At 46.6% G+C, this 16384-nt stretch overlaps 1 protein-coding gene across 2 annotated transcripts in view; it reads right to left on the reverse strand.

Moving 5' to 3' along the window:
• The window catches only part of ST8SIA5 (ST8 alpha-N-acetyl-neuraminide alpha-2,8-sialyltransferase 5), a 78030-nt gene that overhangs the window by 22272 nt on the left and 39374 nt on the right, over positions 1–16384 (reverse strand). For both annotated transcript variants that reach the window (XM_024984187.2, NM_001192874.2), the window contains 1 exon segment: positions 9764–9856. In XM_024984187.2, the coding sequence (XP_024839955.1) occupies positions 9764–9856 (93 nt within the window).

Genomic DNA, 16384 nt, shown 5'->3' on the forward strand with positions numbered 1-16384 from the left:
CACACAGTAGGGCTGACTGCAAGGGCACAATGCCCCTCTCTTTCTCTTTTCCCAAGGGCAGATCACAATTTCCAGTGACTGAGAGGAAGAGAGGAGAAAACCTTTGTCTGGACAACCTTCTGTTAAACTGAGCTATCGTGATGATGCTCACTCACAGCCCCCTGCACTCCCCTTTGTGTAAAACCTATAACTTGTCATTACTTCTGCCTGACCATTCCCACTAAATAGTAAATACCGGGCCAGGGTATCAGGCCTGACTGTGTCTCCAGTGCTAAGGCTCATAGCAGATGAGCAGTAAATATTTGTTGAGTACATCAATAAGTTAATGAATGAATCAATAAGTCTGAGCTCAAATAAAATCTATAAATGTTATTAAATTCCTCAATGTGGCAGGATCTAGAGATACTGTGGTGAACAAAGCAACCCCCTGCCTACATAGACCTTACACATGGGAAGCAGATATGTGGGCTACTACACAAAAAGCACAAACAATAAAAGCAGAAATAGACAAGCGGGACTCCATCAAACTAGAAAGCTCTGCACAGCAAAGGGAATAATCAACAGAGCAAAAAGACAACCTACTGAACGGGAGGAAATATTTGCAAACCACGTATCTGATAAGGGGTTAATATCCAAAATACATAGGAACTCCTACAAAGCAATAGCAAAAACACAAAGACCCGATTTTCAACTGGGCAAAGGACTTGAAAAGACATTTCTACAAAGAAGACATACTAATGGTCAATACCAATAATCATCATGGAAACGCATAGCAAAACCACAGTACAATATCACATCATGCTTATTAGAATGGCTATTATTTAAAAAAAAAAGATGATAAGTATTGGCAAGGATATAGGGAAAAGGGAACCCTCCTATACCGTTGGTGGGAATGTAAAATGGTATGGCTATTAGGGGAAAGAGTATGGAGATTCCTCAAAAAATTAATAATAGAAATACAATATAGTCAGCAATCCCACTTCTGGGTATATATCCAAAAGAACTGAAATCAGAATTTTAAAGAAATGCTTACCCCGCTATGTGCATCGCAGCATCATTCAGAATAACCAGGATATGGAAACAATCCAAATGCTCACTGATACATGAATGGATAAAGAAAAGGCATTCTATACATACAATGAAATATTGCTAAGTCACTTCACTTGTGTCCGACTCTGAGCAACCCCATAGACGGCAGCCCACCAGGCTCCCCCGTCCTTGGGATTCTCCAGGCAAGAACGCTGGAGTGGGTTGCCATTTCCTTCTCCAATGCATGAAAGTGAAGTCGCTCAGTTGTGTCTGACTCCTAGCGACCCCATGGACTGCAGCCTACCAGGCTCCTCCGTCCATGGGATTTGCCAGGCAAGAGTACTGGAGTGGGGTGCCATTGCCTTCTCCCAATGAAATATTAGGAAGCCTTAAAAAAGAAGAAAATCTTGCCATATGTGACAACTTGGATGAATCTGGAGGACACTATCCTCAGTGAAAAAGCTAGTTGCTGAAGGACAAATACTGCATGATTCTACTTGCATGAGGCAACTAAAACAGTCACTCTTACAGAAACAGAGCAGAATGATAGATGCCGGGGCTCCAGGAAGGAGTAATGAAGCTTTGTTATAAAGTTTCAGTTATGTAAGATGAATAAGTTCTAGAGATTTGCTGTAAAACTTAGTGCCTATAGTTGACAATGCTGGGCTGCACACTTAAAATTAGAGGGTAGGTCTCGTGTTAAGTATTCTTATCACAACCAAACAAACAAACAAACCCAGATATACAATGCCATATCAGGGAGTGCTGAGTGCTACAAAGACAAATGAAGTAAGAGGCTACAAGGATAATATATTGTTCAATACACGGAATAAAGACAATCCTGTATAATAACTAGAAATGGTGTATAATTTTTAAAATTTAATACAATACACTATATTGTATACTTGTAACATATAATATTGTATACCAACTATACTTCAATCAAAAAAAGAAAAAAATTTTCAAAAAGAAAAATGAAGCAGGGATAGAAAAGTGAGTGCTTCAGATGAGTTGATCCAGGAAGGCTTCCCTGAAGAGGGGAACCGTGCACAAAGAACTGAAATTATGCAGGAGTGAGCCACACAAATATCTAGGAAAGGAGTATTCTAAACAGAGAGAAAAGTGAGTGCAAAGGCCCTGAGGCAGGAACCTGCCCTGCAGCTTTAGCCAGAAGGATCTCTTCATCTCATCCGGACGTCTTCGTTCCAGCTTTCCCAAACCTCCCATAGCAGCTCTTGCCTCTTGAGCTCGTGTGACATAGAAGGAGAGGGGCCATTACACAGTGGCACCCTCACTCACACTGCCGCCCTCCCTTGCTCCCTGTTACCCACAGGTCCCCAGCACAGCACCCTGCTTGGCCAATGCCTCAACCACCTCCTGAAAAACACAACCCTGGCAACACTGCAGGCTGGGGTCCCGCGTTCAAGTCTTACCAGTGTCCAGACCCCATTCTCTGTACCGCCAAAGGCCTTGTCACACACTAGACCAAGATCTGGGCCTGGACACATAGCCTGGAGTCCTGGTTTCATTCCCAATTGTCAATATGACCTCAGACAAGTCATTTACTCTCTGAGACTCAGCTGCTTTATCTGTAATACAGATATAATAACCTCTGCCCTGAAGATCTCAAAGATCAAATGAGATCTTTGTCAGAAAGATCAAATGAGATAATATGTATAAAATATTTTGTAAATTGCTTTACAAATGCAGAGATCACCTTTACCTTAAAGATGAAAGGTTAATCCCAGGCACTTAACCCCTTTCTCCCAAGATATGACTATTTTCCAGAAGAGGAATAAAAAAAGACTAGATTGTCCTGAGAACAATCTAAAAAAAAGAGTTCTTGTGGGGGAAAAAAGGTCATTAGAAAAGTTGGAAGGTGAAGTCAAGGAATTTTCTCAGAACATAGAAGCAAAAGGCAAAGAGAGGAAAGATAAGATGAGAAGCTATTCAAGGAGCAATCCAGAGGCATACAACTCTTAGAGGTACCAGAAAGAAGACAGGAACAAAACTGGAGGAGGAAATATAAAGAAACCCAAGAGAAAGTTCAAGAGTTTGGAGTGAGCTCTGGAGTAACAGGTCTCTGCGAGTGTGTATCCTGAGGCCCAGGTTCTGATATTCCAGAACCATCATGACCTGTAAAGACTCAGACAGAAGGAAACAGGTCACATCCAAAGGAAAAAGGAGTACCGTGTGCTCAACAGAGTAAAAAGACAACCTACTGAACGGGAGGAAATATTTGCAAACCACATATCTGATAAGGGGTTAATATCCAAAATACATAGGAACTCCTACAAAGCAATAGCAAAAAACCAAAGACCCAATTTTCAATTGGGCAAAGGACTTGAAAAGACATTTCTACAAAGAAAGGGAATAAAGACAATCCTGTATAATAACTAGAAATGGTGTATAATTTTTAAAATTTAAATACAATACACTATATTGTACACTTGTAACATATAATAAAGATGATGGAGAAGGTCTTCAGCATTCCGGGGATGAATAATCTTCACCTAAAATGCCAACGCCACCAAATCAACAAATAAGAGAATTACATCATTTGTACACAGAAGGACTCAACCATTACCCACCACTTTGGGGGAATTTACCTGAACATGGGCAGCAGCAAATGAAGGTGTAAACCAAGAAAGAAGCAGCTGTGGGTGAATCCAATCTACGGGGCAGAGAAGGGAAGTGACAACTGTGTGACCTACCCAGAGAGTAGCCTGTCCAGGATGGATAAAGAGGATGAAGGGAAACCCTTGGGGGAATGCCTGGTTGATGAAGAGGCAGGGGAAAAAAAATAGGGCATGATAGAGACAAAGTGTTCAAAAGGAAAAAGATGACTAGAAGTTCCAGAAAAAAAAGGGGGGAGGGGGTGGAAATGTACAAGAAAGGCAGTAGGAATCACTGTTTTCTGATCTTCAAATTTTAGAGTCAGCCCATAGAGAAAACCCAAGAAAGGCTTGCTGTAGTTACAAATACAGCGTAAATGTCATCAGCCTTGACATTCTCAAGGTAAACTCATGGATGACTAAAGCCAGATACCCTCCTCTTAACAAAGTATAGAACCAACAGATACTGCCAGTATTTGGTAGAACAAGAAATAGGTTATCTAGGCAATCTATAGATAGAAGAACTTAAAATAGCAGGACCCCTCAGCTGGGAGAAGTGGGGTGGAGGGAGTGTTTGGGCTGGGTCAGGGAGTGGAATCCTCACCCAGCAGAGCAGGACATCAGTGGACACTAAACGTGGCGACAGGGGCATGCACAGGACCGAGAGGTATGAGGTGACTCCCAGAAGAAACAGCCAAGAGTCGTAAGGAGCAGGGCTGGGGGAGAGGGTGTGGGCAGAAACCGTCACTTTTTATTACTATAAACTTTGGTAGCTACTTGATTTTTCCAGCCGTGTGCAGAAGATGATGATCATCCCCTCGTCCTCCTCCTTCTTTCTTCCCCTTTTCCTCTATGGCCTCGTCTGCTCCCACCTTGGTCTCATCCACCTACTCATTCATCTAACAGACACGTCCAGAACCGGGCAGGGTCAGGCAACAAGACTCAGAGAAGCATGGGTGCAAAGGAACGTCCCAGCCCAGAGAGCTGCTCCCAGCCTCTCTCCTGGTCTCTGTGAGGCTCTGTCGGGGTTCCCCAGGCCAGAAAGATGGGGAAAGGGTGGCAGGAGACACCCAGGGTGAGGTCCCAGGCATGCATGGTGCTATCTGTGTGTGAGCGCAGGCAGCATTGGTTTAAAACTAAGGAGGCCCTAGAATGGCTAAAATAAAGCATAAATAATTTTTACAAGTATCAGGGACAATGTGATTTTGCAACAAATCATCATAGAGTCATTCCTCATTGTATCTGACATTGTCAGGGAATGAGGCCCTTACCATGTGGGAGTTTTTCAGCTGACTGATTTTTACCACTGATTGGACCAATTTTGTATCAGAATCATTCCCAGATGAATCACACACTGCCCTGTCTCCTCAGATGGAATGCCAGCTGACATGCATGTACCGGAAGGGCCTCTAGGCACATCTGTCCAGCCCCTTCCATTCGCAGATGGAGATTTAACCTTTTCCTGATGACTCAGGGTCTCCACTGTGAGCACTGCTCTTGCCTCTGGGCTGGACCACAGTGAAGCCCACAGGTGCCCAGGTGGCATCAGAACCACTAAGATCAGAGGCCAGTCTCTGGCTTTCTGATTTCAGCTCTGGGGGAGCCCACTGACCTCAGCTTGAGGACTCAGGAAAGGAGTCACTGGGCTTGTTGCTCCCTGAAAAACAGCCTGTTTCCCCCACCACAAGGGCCCAGACTCCAGGGCCAGGAGACCACATGGAGGGCAACTGACATGAAAGAGACAGGAGGGACAAGGCCCAGAGGTCACCAGCTGGGACGGCCACTCAGCTCAGGAGACCAGAGAGGGTACCCCAAAGGCAGAGACACATAGAGCCAGACACACAGAGGCTCCATGACCACTAACACGAGTTCCTGACAAGGGACAGAGGGTGGGCACAGATGGTGGGGGGCGGGATGAGGTTCCATCCCACCCCACAATGTTTGAGATTTAGGCTTGAAACAAAGAGCCTGGTGGTGATGGTGGTTTAGCCGCTAACTCGTGGCCGACTCTCACGACCCCATGAGTCCTGCCAGGCTCCTCTGTCCATGTGATTCTCCAGGCGAGAATAGGGGACTGGGTTGCCATTTCCTTCTCCAGGGCATCTTCCTGACCCAGGGATTGAACCCGGGTCTCTTGCATTGCAGGCAGATTCTTTACAGACTAAGATATGAGGGAATCCCCTTAAGGGCCCGGGGAACTTCTAACATGATCCCTCTGATAGGACTATTATGGACTGTGTTATAGCTTCTTCGAAATTCCTATGCTGAAGCCCCAAACCCCAAGATCTCAGAATGTGACTCCATTTGGAGATCAGGTCTTTAAAGAGGTGGTTAAGCTAAAATGACATCACCAGGGTGGGCCCTACGCCATTACGAGTGATGTCCTTACAATAAGAGGAAATTAGGACATGGGTACAGAGGGAAGACCCTGCAAAAGAGAGAAGACGGCCACGTTTCAGCCAAGGAGAGAGGCCGCAGGAGAAACTAACCTGCCGGCACCTTGATCTCAGACCTGCAGCCTCCAGAGCCATGAGGAAGTAAAGTTCTGTGGTCTAAGCCCCCTGGTCAGGGGTACTGTGTGGTGGCAGCCTCAGCAAACCAATACAAGGACTCAGGCAAACACACAGGAAATACATGGGGTAGAGGTGTGGGCTCTAACAGAAGGATGGCCCATTTACAGGGCCTCTCAGGCTTCCTGTCTGGATCCTGAGGTAGCCATGAAGAAACTGTCTCCATCTTATAATTTTAAAAATTAATTATTCACCCTTTGTGAACTCTTGGTTATGCTCTCAGTGCCCGGGCTTTCCAGGGGGAGACATTTAAGGGCCTAAGATCTTGGAGTTCTGAAAAAGGATCAGGCTCTCTGCTTACACCTATGGCTCCTGACAGGGGCCCGGGCAGCCATCTTTGTCACTGAGTCACAGCTCCTCGGCAGAGCGTATCCAACGCCAACTACATCCTACTCCTCCCACCTTCCCAAGGGCCCCATGGCCCTCAGACAGAGATAAAATCTAGATCCTGGCCTGCACTGCAGGACTCACAAGCTCCAGCCCTGCCTGCCCTCCAGCAACCCTGCTCCAGCATCCCCTCAGGCCAGTCTCAGAGCCTGGGACACAGCGGGCCCTTCCTGGCCCAGGCCTCTGCACGCACCATCCCCCTCATCTGGAATCCTCTTGGCCCAGTTAACTCCTTGCCCCCTCCACGATGTGGTCCGCACAGGGCTGGGTGGGATGGATAGACAGGGAGCACTTCCTCGGCTTCCTCTGGAAGCTTCAGGCCCTTGGTCAGAACAGGGGCCGTGAACAACGCCACTGATCCCAGCTGGATACCTGGCCTTAACCCCAGACCCCTGGTCAGAACAGGGGCCGTGAACAATGCAGGTGATCCCAGGTGGACACCTGGCCTTAACCCCAGACCCTCAGTCAGAACAGGGACCGTGAACAACGCCACTGATCCCAGGTGGACACCTGGCCTTAACCCCAGACCCCTGGTCAGAACAGGGGCCGTGAACAATGCAGGTGATCCCAGCTGGACACCTGGCCTTAACCCCAGACCCTCAGTCAGAACAGGGGCCGTGAACAACACCACTGATCCCAGCTGGATACCTGGCCTTAACCCCAACCCTTAGTCAGAACAGCGACCGTGAACAACGCCACTGATCCCAGGTGGACACCTGGCCTTAACCCCAGACCCCTGGTCAGAACAGGGGCCGTGAACAATGCAGGTGATCCCAGGTGGACACCTGGCCTTAACCCCAGACCCTCGGTCAGAACAAGGACCACGAACAATGCTGTTGATCCCAGCTGGATACGTGGCCTTAACCCCAACCCTTAGTCAGAACAGCGACCGTGAACAATACCACTGATCCCAGCTGGACACCTGGCCTTATCCCCAGAACTTTCTTGTACAACTAAGCTGATAGAGTCTGTGAATGTCAGCAAAGCTGCTGCTGCTGCTGATTCCAGAAAGGAAAGGGGCTGGGGGTTGGGGGGGAACATTCACATTTATTGAGCACCTATTATGTGTGCTGCTGTGACACGTACTTCTGGGCTATGTACCTGTGACATCATATGGAAAAACCGGAATGAACTCTGGCCAACACAATACTTTCACGTATGTTATTTACTGCAACCTAAAAGAAGGTTAATAGTGGCCCCATTTTTATAGGAAAGGAAAGACAGAGAGGTTGAATGATTTGTATAAACATGCAGAGCTGCTAAGGCCCAAGTCAGCTTTAGACCCCAAGTCTGCCTGACCCCAAGGCCCATGCTCTTTCAATTACCTGCATGATCATGTGATCATGTCAAATGGCTAAAGGAGCAGCAGCTCCTGCCTGTGGGCCTGATGGTGGTGCCAGGATCCTGTCAGGGTCCCTTGAGTCCACATTAGCGCCCAGCACTGCCTGGCTCCGATTTCTTCCACATCTGAGTGTACAGTTGCCCCTTGAACAGCACAGGGCTGTTGGGCAGCCCTTTAGGTCCACAGTTCCTCTGCATCCACAGATTCAACCAACCTCGGACCGAGTAGCACTGCAGAGCTTACTCTAGCCAAACATTTGCATATAAGTGGATCCATGCAGTTCAAACCCGCGTTGTTCAAGGGTCAACAGTAATGGTTTTCAAGTCAACATGCATCCTGTCATGATTAACAGGGCACATATTCCTCTCAATTCCTGGCAGTCCTGTGAGTGAGTGTCCAGGATATAATGTGTCTTCCCTCGCACAGGTTGTAAAAGAGCGATGCACTGGGGTGGGGAGGGGTGGGCACAGTTCTCTTGCTATCCAGGTGCTGGTTTATGCGGACTTTCTGGAAGGATGCATGAAGATACATGGGTGGCCTCTGAGGAGGAGACTGAGGGAGGGGAGGTCTGTGGAAAGGGGGCTTCTTACTTTAGACCCTTTTGTACCCTTATGGCAGAAAGTGAAGAAGAACTAAAGAGCCTTTTGATGAAAGTGAAAGAAGAGAGTGAAAAAGTTGGCTTAAAACTCAACATTCAGAAAACTAAGATCACAGCATCCGGTCCCATCACTTCATGGCAGATAGATGGGGAAACAGTGGAAAAAGTGGCTGACTTTTTTTGGGGAGCTCCAAAATCACTGTAGATGGTGATTGCAGCCATGAACTTAAAAGATGCTTACTCCTTGGAAGGAAAGTTATGACCAACCTAGACAGCACATTAAAAAGCAAAGACATTACTTTGCCAACAAAGGTCTGTCTAGTCAAGGCTATGGTTTTTCCAGTGGTCATGTAAGGATGTGAGAGTTGGACTATAAAGAAAGCTGAGCGCCAAAGAATTGATGCTTTTGAACTGTGGTGTTGGAGAAGATTCTTGAGAGTCCCTTGGACTACAAGGAGATCCAACCAGTCCATCCTAAAGGAGATCAGTCCTGGGTGTTCATTGGAAGGACTGATTTTGAAGCTGAAACTCCAATACTTTGGCCACCTGATGCGAAGAGCTGACTCACTGGAAAAGACCCTCATGCTGGGAAAGATTGAGGGCAGGAGGAGAAGGGGATGACAGAGGATGAGATGGTTGGATGGCATCATCAACTCGATGGACATGTGTTTGGGTGGACTCCAGGAGTTGGTGATGGACAGGGAGGCCTGGCGTGCTGCGGTTCATGGGGTCGCAAAGAGTTGGACATGACTGAGCAAATGAACTGAACTGAACTGAACTGTACCACTTGAAAGCTGTATGCTTTAAATAATAATTTTAAAAATGAATAAATATAAAAATTTTAAAAGACAATAGCAAGAAGGCAATGCTTAAGCCACAAAGTACTGAATTTCAGGACTGACACTCCTGTGCCCTCTTCAATCTCTATACAAGAGAGCTCCGTGATAATAATTGTGGAGGCTGGTAATTGAGCCGAGGACTGGAACACAGTCACCCGAGGTGACTTTGCGAACTTGACATTTTTCATAAAACACAGTCATCCCTACATCCAGCCTTCCAGGGCTCTCCAAATGCCAGAGGCCCTGGGGAAGCAGACCTAATTCTTGCTCTTTCATGAGCCACCAAGTGTCTTATTTCCTTGGGCCATGCCCCCACCCAAGCCCCTGCCCTGCCCGCCCCCCATGCACCACCCAGCACCCACCACCCACCCAGCCACACTCACATGGAGAGCACCTTCACTTCCAAGATCTCGTGCCTCAGCTCCAGGCATCTTGTGGAGTTATACTCAAAAGGGCCCTCGTAAAATTCAAAGTACCTGGGAACCAACAGGAACAGAGGTTACTACACAGAGAAGCGGGAAGACTCCCGAAAACCTGTTGGGGTTCTCAATGGTGGGAATGGGGGGCAGAGGGGTGGTGTCCCATCAAAGTAATAGTGTAGAGCAAACCAGCCCTCCCCAGCAGATGGCCTGATGGGGGTCTGCCTCCAGGCCCGCTGGTTTAATCACTGCTTGGCTGATTACTGTGGGCACCCCTAGTACCCCGGGAGTATAAGCATTTAAGCCATGAACCCGTTTCAGTACATCATGACATTTTTGAAGTGGGCTTGGTTCCACATGGTGACTTTGAAGGAGAAAGAGGATGCTCTGGATACATCCTCATTCACACTCCTCCTGGGACCAGTCGTTGACGGAGGCAGCCCTGGAGTTGGTCAGCGAGTCTACAGGCCTTCAGCTCGGCCTGCCCTCTCCTGCCCCCTTTCTCCTCCTCCTGGGGAAGTGTCCAGCAACGACAGCCACAGCACAGCCGAGAAAGCACAAGCTGCTTTCCCACTGTGAAAAGAATTTCCACTTCCATTAGCTCATTGACATGCGCGCATTGTGACTAGGTGAGATCCTTTCTCCCCATTTGCCAGCTGAGAAAACTGAGGCTGAACAGATGGTGCTCCAGGCCATGCTGTCAGTGTAGAAGAGCCTGGGCCAACACAGTCCCTTCTGCAGCTTCAAGCAGAATAACAACACCAACTTCAACCAACACCGTTGAGCCCTTGTCAAAGGCCAAGTTCAGGGCCCAGTACCTACATGGAGGTATTCACTTTTTTCCTTTTTAATTGAAGTAGAGTTAACTTGCAGTATTGTGTTAGTTTCAAGTATACAGCATGGAGACTACAAGATAATGGGTACAATTCCCTGTGTTATACAGTATCTCCTTATTTCTTATCCATTTTGTATACAGTAATTTCTATCTGCTAATCCCATATTCCTAATTTATCTCTGCCCCCTCCCCTCTCCCCTTTGATAAGCAGAGGTTTGTTTTGCATGTCTGTGATTCTATTTCTATTTTGAATGCACAATCACTTGTTTTACTTTTTGTCATTGTTTAGTCACTAACTCATGTCCAGTTCCTGGTGACCCCATGGACTGTAGCCTGCCAGGCTCCTCTGTCCATGGGATTTTCCAGGCAAAATACTAGAGTGGATTGCCATCTCCTCTTCCAGGGGATCTTCCCGATCCAGAGATCCAACCCATGTCTCTTGTGTCTCCTGCATTGGTGGGCAGATTCTTTACCACCAAGCCACCTAGGAAGCCCTGTATTACTTTTTAGATTCCACATATAAGTGACACCAAATAGTATTAGTCTTTATCTGACTTATTTCATTAAACATAATATCCTCTTCTAATCTGTATCACTAGCCCACCAGATAAATGGTCATCAAGCATCCAGAGCAGGCTCTGGGGGTTAACATATTTTCCCATTTTTCCAGTGGTCATGTATGGATGTGAGAGTTGGACTATAAAGAAAGCTGAGCGCCAAAGAATTGATGCTTTTGAACTGTGGTGTTGGAGAAGATTCTTAGAGTCCCTTGGACTACAAGGAGATCCAACCAGTCCATCCTAAAGGAGATCAGTCCTGTTCATTGGAAGAACAGGACTGGAGATCAGGGTGTTCATTAGAAGGACTGATTTTGAAGCTGAAACTCCAATACTTTGGCCACCTGATGCGAAGAGTGACTCACTGGAAAAGACCCTCATGCTGGGAAAGATTGAGGGCAGGAGGAGAAGGAGACGACAGAGGATGAGATGGTTGGATGGCATGGCATTCCCAAAGCCATGTAGGTGGCAGGTGGCAAAGCTGGGTGACGAAGCAGTGCACTCAGTCAAAATGCTCTTGTCTGCCCACCTACATGGACAGTTGGTGACACCTGGCAAGGGCTCTCTGACCTCCTACAGCCACACCTGCCAGTTCACACCAGCGCAGGGAACATCCACTGACTGGGGTGGGGTGGGAAGGGGCAGGGGAGGGAGACCACCAAGATAAAACACAGTAGTTCCCTGCCAGACTTGGCCACGAAGGCAGAGGGGCCTCCAGGGCAGAGGCCAGGTGTACCCTCTCCTCACGGCCTCTCTTTCTGGAGGTCGTCGGAAGACACCGGGGCTGATGAAGCTGGGAGGGTGGGATCCCAGGAGGGCCCACAGTCAAGAAATCTGCAGGCTCAGCCTCTAAACTTGGGGCAGAGGCCTCTCTACAGCTAGCCCTGGAGAGCCAGAGGTTGGGGTGGAGCCCCAGGACTGCAGCTGGGCCCTGCAGACCACAACCAAGGATTTAAAATAAAGTCAGTCCTTGAGCATTTCCCACAAACCTTCCCAAAACATGGCAGCGGCTATTTCACATATATTCTCACTAACTTATATAGGCAAACTTACGCCTGTGCTGCTTTAGAAATACTGAGACATTTATCCAATTAATTGACTTCTTTTTAAACAACTTGCATTTTAAATAATTTAAAATATAACTTCATATGTAATACTTTAAAACTATTATATTTGTAAATATTTGTTCTTTATTATTTTACTATAATTTAATTTTAAATATTATAATCATACATTTAAGACATTTTAAATATATTTTAGAATATTTAAAAATATTTTATACAACAAATTGACTCCTATCTATACAAAATAAATCATCTCCTACTTTTCATGTTATAAAAGAATTTAAGCAGATTTCATAAAGTAATACTCAAAATTCTCCAAGCCAGGCTTCAACAGTACATGAACCATAAATTTCCAAATGTTCAAGCTGGATTTAAAAAAGGCAGGGGAACCAGAGATCAAATTGCCAATATCTGTTGGATCATCAAAAAAGCAAGAGAGTTCCAGAAAAACATCTACTTCTGCTTTATTGACTATGCCAAGGCCTTTGACTGTGTGGATCACAATAAACTGTGGAAAATTCTGAAAGAGATGGGAATACCAGACCACCTGACCTGCCTCTTAAGAAATCTGTGTGCAGGTCAGGAAGCAACAGTTAGAACTGGACATGGAACAACAGACTGGTTCCAAATTGGGAAAGGAGTATATCAAGGCTGTGTATTGTCACCCTGCTTATTTAATTTATATGCAGAGTACATCATGAGAAACATTGGGCTGGAAGAAGCACAAGCTGGAATCAAGATTGCTGGGATAAGTATCAATAACCTCAGATATGCAAATGACACCACCCTTATGGCAGAAAGCAAAGAAGAACTAAAGAGCCTCCTGATGAAAGTGAAAGAGGAGAGTGAAAACATTGGCTTAAAACTCAACATTCTGAAAACGAAGATCATGGCATCTGGTCCCATCACTTCATGGCAAATAGATAGGAAAACAGTGGAAATAGTGACAGACTTTATTTTGGGGGGCTCCAAAATCACTGCAGATGGTGACTGCAGCCATGAAATTAAAAGACGCTTGCTCCTCGGAAGAAAAGTTATGACCAACCTAGACGGCATATTAAAAACCAGAGACATTACTTTGCCAACAAAGGTCCGTCTAGTCAAGGCTATGGTTTTTCCAGTGGTCATGTATGGATGTGAGAGTTGGACTGTAAACAAACCTGAGCGATGAAGAATTGATGCTTTTGAACTGTGGTGTTGGAGAAGACTCTTGAGAGTCCCTTGGACTGCAAGGAGACCCAACTAGTCCATCCTAAAGGAAATCAGTCTTGAATATTCATTGAAAGGACTGATGCTGAAGTTGAAATTCCAGTACTTTGGCCACCTGATGCAAAGAACTGACTCATTTGAAAAGACCCTGATTCTGGGAAAGATTAAAGGCAGGAGGAAAAGGGGATGATAGAGGATGAGATGGTTGGATGGCATTATTGATTCAATGGACATGAGTTTGAGTAAACTCTGGGAGCTGGTGATGGACAGGGAGGCCTGGCGTGCTGCAGTCCATGGGGTCGCAAAGAGTCAAACACAATTGAGCGACTGAACTGAACTGAGGCACTGAAGACCCTAAAATATCACTCTCCTTTTTCTGTTTCCTTTATGTTTTACAACTCTTTTCATTGTCTTTCTCACTTGGCAAACTCATATCTATCCTTCAGTACCTACCTCAAATGCCCCCACTTCTGGGAAGACTTTTCTAATGCTTACTCTCAGGTTATTCTATACATTTTCTCTTAATTAGAGCAGGTACCATTGTAATAATTGTCTGTTTATTCCCTTTCCAAATGAGGAGTATCTGAAACATGTGGAATCTGTCTTTGTTATCTCTGCACATTTGCACTACAGAGACAAGACAGCTAAAAACTACATTTCCCAGACTCCTTTGTAGCTAGGGTCCTCCATGCAATTTAGGTTCAACCAGTCAGTAGCTTCCCTGGAGGCTCAGAAGGTACAGAATCAGCTTGCAAAGCAGGAGACCGAGGTTCAATCCCTGGGTCAGGAAGATCCCGGGAGAAGGGAATGCCAATCCACTCCAGCACTCTTGCCTGGAAAATCCCATGGATGGAGGAGCTTGATAGGCTACAGTCCATGGGGTTGCAAAGAGTCAGACAAGACTGAGCGACTTCACTTTCTCTTTGTGTCTCATCACAAAGATCATCATTTGCAACCACAGCCAATGACACTAAGCCCTTGGGAATCCCTGGGTCTTCTGAAGCCATGATCTCAGGCTGCTACTAAGAAAAGTTCCAGATTCTAATGATGTAGAAGATAATTAAGAGGAAACTTATACTAGGGTTCTCAGGAGTTGGGACACTTACAGACACACCCAGGATATGCCTCTAAACCAGCCGTGTGGCTTTGGGTAAATCGCTTCACCTCTCTGAGCCTCTTTTTTCTCTTCCTAAATAATTTGAATGAGGTGGTATCTGAAGTCCCATCCAGCACTAAAATACAATCCCAAAGTTTCCTCAGTGTTTCCCACTTAACTAACCAAGCCAGAACAATTCTATGAATTAATGATCCATAAACAAGGGAATGTTTACCAGCTTCCCTGGTGGCTCAGAGAGTAAAGAATCTGCCTGCAATGCAAGAGACCTGTGTTTGATCCCTGGGTAGGGAAGATCCCCTCGAGGAGGGCATAGCACCCAGGCCAGTATTCTGCCTGGAGAATCCCCATGGACAGAGGACCCTGGCGGGCTGTAGTCCATGAGGTCACAAAAAGTCAGACATGACTGAGGAACTAAGCACAGCAAACAAAAGAAACTCTCGAAGGAAGTTAAAGCCAATCAGCACCTCCCTTTGATCAGCCAGCCCCTTCATCACTGTCACAAGCCATCCTCACTTTCACTCTGGCAGCCTCCACTGGGTCTCCCTTTCTCTTGAATCCCCAATATCATCACTTGGCAGTTCAGTGATTCCAAAAGGTCTCACGTGGTGTGTTTAGTGGCTATTAGATGGCAAGGGTTTCAGAATAGGGTTCACATCCTTCTTTGCCCATCCCTAGCCAGGGGCCCATCACTTCCATGAGCCTTAGTTTCCTCATTTGCAAAATCAGTATAAAAAATGGAAGTACACCCGTGACAAGATAAGATAATTGGCTGAGATAAGATAATGATGAGAATCTCAAAGAAAGCATTAGTATAGTGTCTGGCACACAGGAAGTGCCCAGAAAATGTCTATTCCCCTTCTTCCCCTTTCTCCTGCCATGAAAGGACAAGACCTGCCAATGGTGCCCAGTGAGTCACAGACGTGCTTACAGTCCCTCAGCTGGTTGATGACAGAGCTAAGAAAGAAATGGACAACTCAGAAGTTCTCCACCATCTGGATTGGCTGCCATTTTCCTGCTGCTGCTATTAGGAAACCTCTCCCCCATCACCCTAAGGGTAAAGCCCATGCTGAGTTCTGCTTTGACAGGGATGGGATGTCCCTGATCACTGCATCTCTGCTGCAAACTCCATGGATTAACTGTGTTTCTGATGCTTTGACATCTGGGGCCTTCCCGGTCCCAGAGAGTCTGCCTCTCCTAGAGCTAATCAATTCCTGCTGCTGCTGCTAAGTCACTTCAGTCGTGTCCAACTCTGCGCGACCCCATAGACGGCAGCCCACCAGGCTCCCCGGTCCCTGGGATTCTTTGGGCAAGAACACTGGAGTGGGTTGCCATTTCCTTCTCCAATGCATGAAAGTGAAAAGTGAAAGTGAAGTCGCTCAGTCGTATCCGACTCCCAGCGACCCCATGGACTGCAGCCCACCAGGTTCCTCTGTCCACGGGATTTTCCAGGCAAAAGTAATGGAGTGGGGTGCCATTGCCTTCTCCGAATCAATTCCTAGATATGGTAAAAACAAAACCAAACCAAACCCTGTGAGCACACCTTTCATGTGCAAACCAAGCAATCCAGAGCTCACACTCGCCACCACCTCCTCCTCCTCCTCTTTCTCCTCCTCTCACACTTAGGGCCACCTATCCCTCTGCCCTAACCACCCACAGGCCAGCTACCAGACAACTGCGGCAGCTCTCTGCCCCAGAGCCCTCTGAAATTATTTAAACAAGCCAATCTTAAGCCCACATGCCTGCTCATCCGTTCCTTACATAGAAACCACAAGAAAGGCTCTTGTCCGCTTTTCCCCCTTTGCT

This window comes from Bos taurus, chromosome 24, assembly GCF_002263795.3.
Source record: "Bos taurus isolate L1 Dominette 01449 registration number 42190680 breed Hereford chromosome 24, ARS-UCD2.0, whole genome shotgun sequence".
Classification (NCBI taxonomy): Eukaryota; Metazoa; Chordata; class Mammalia; order Artiodactyla; family Bovidae; genus Bos; species Bos taurus.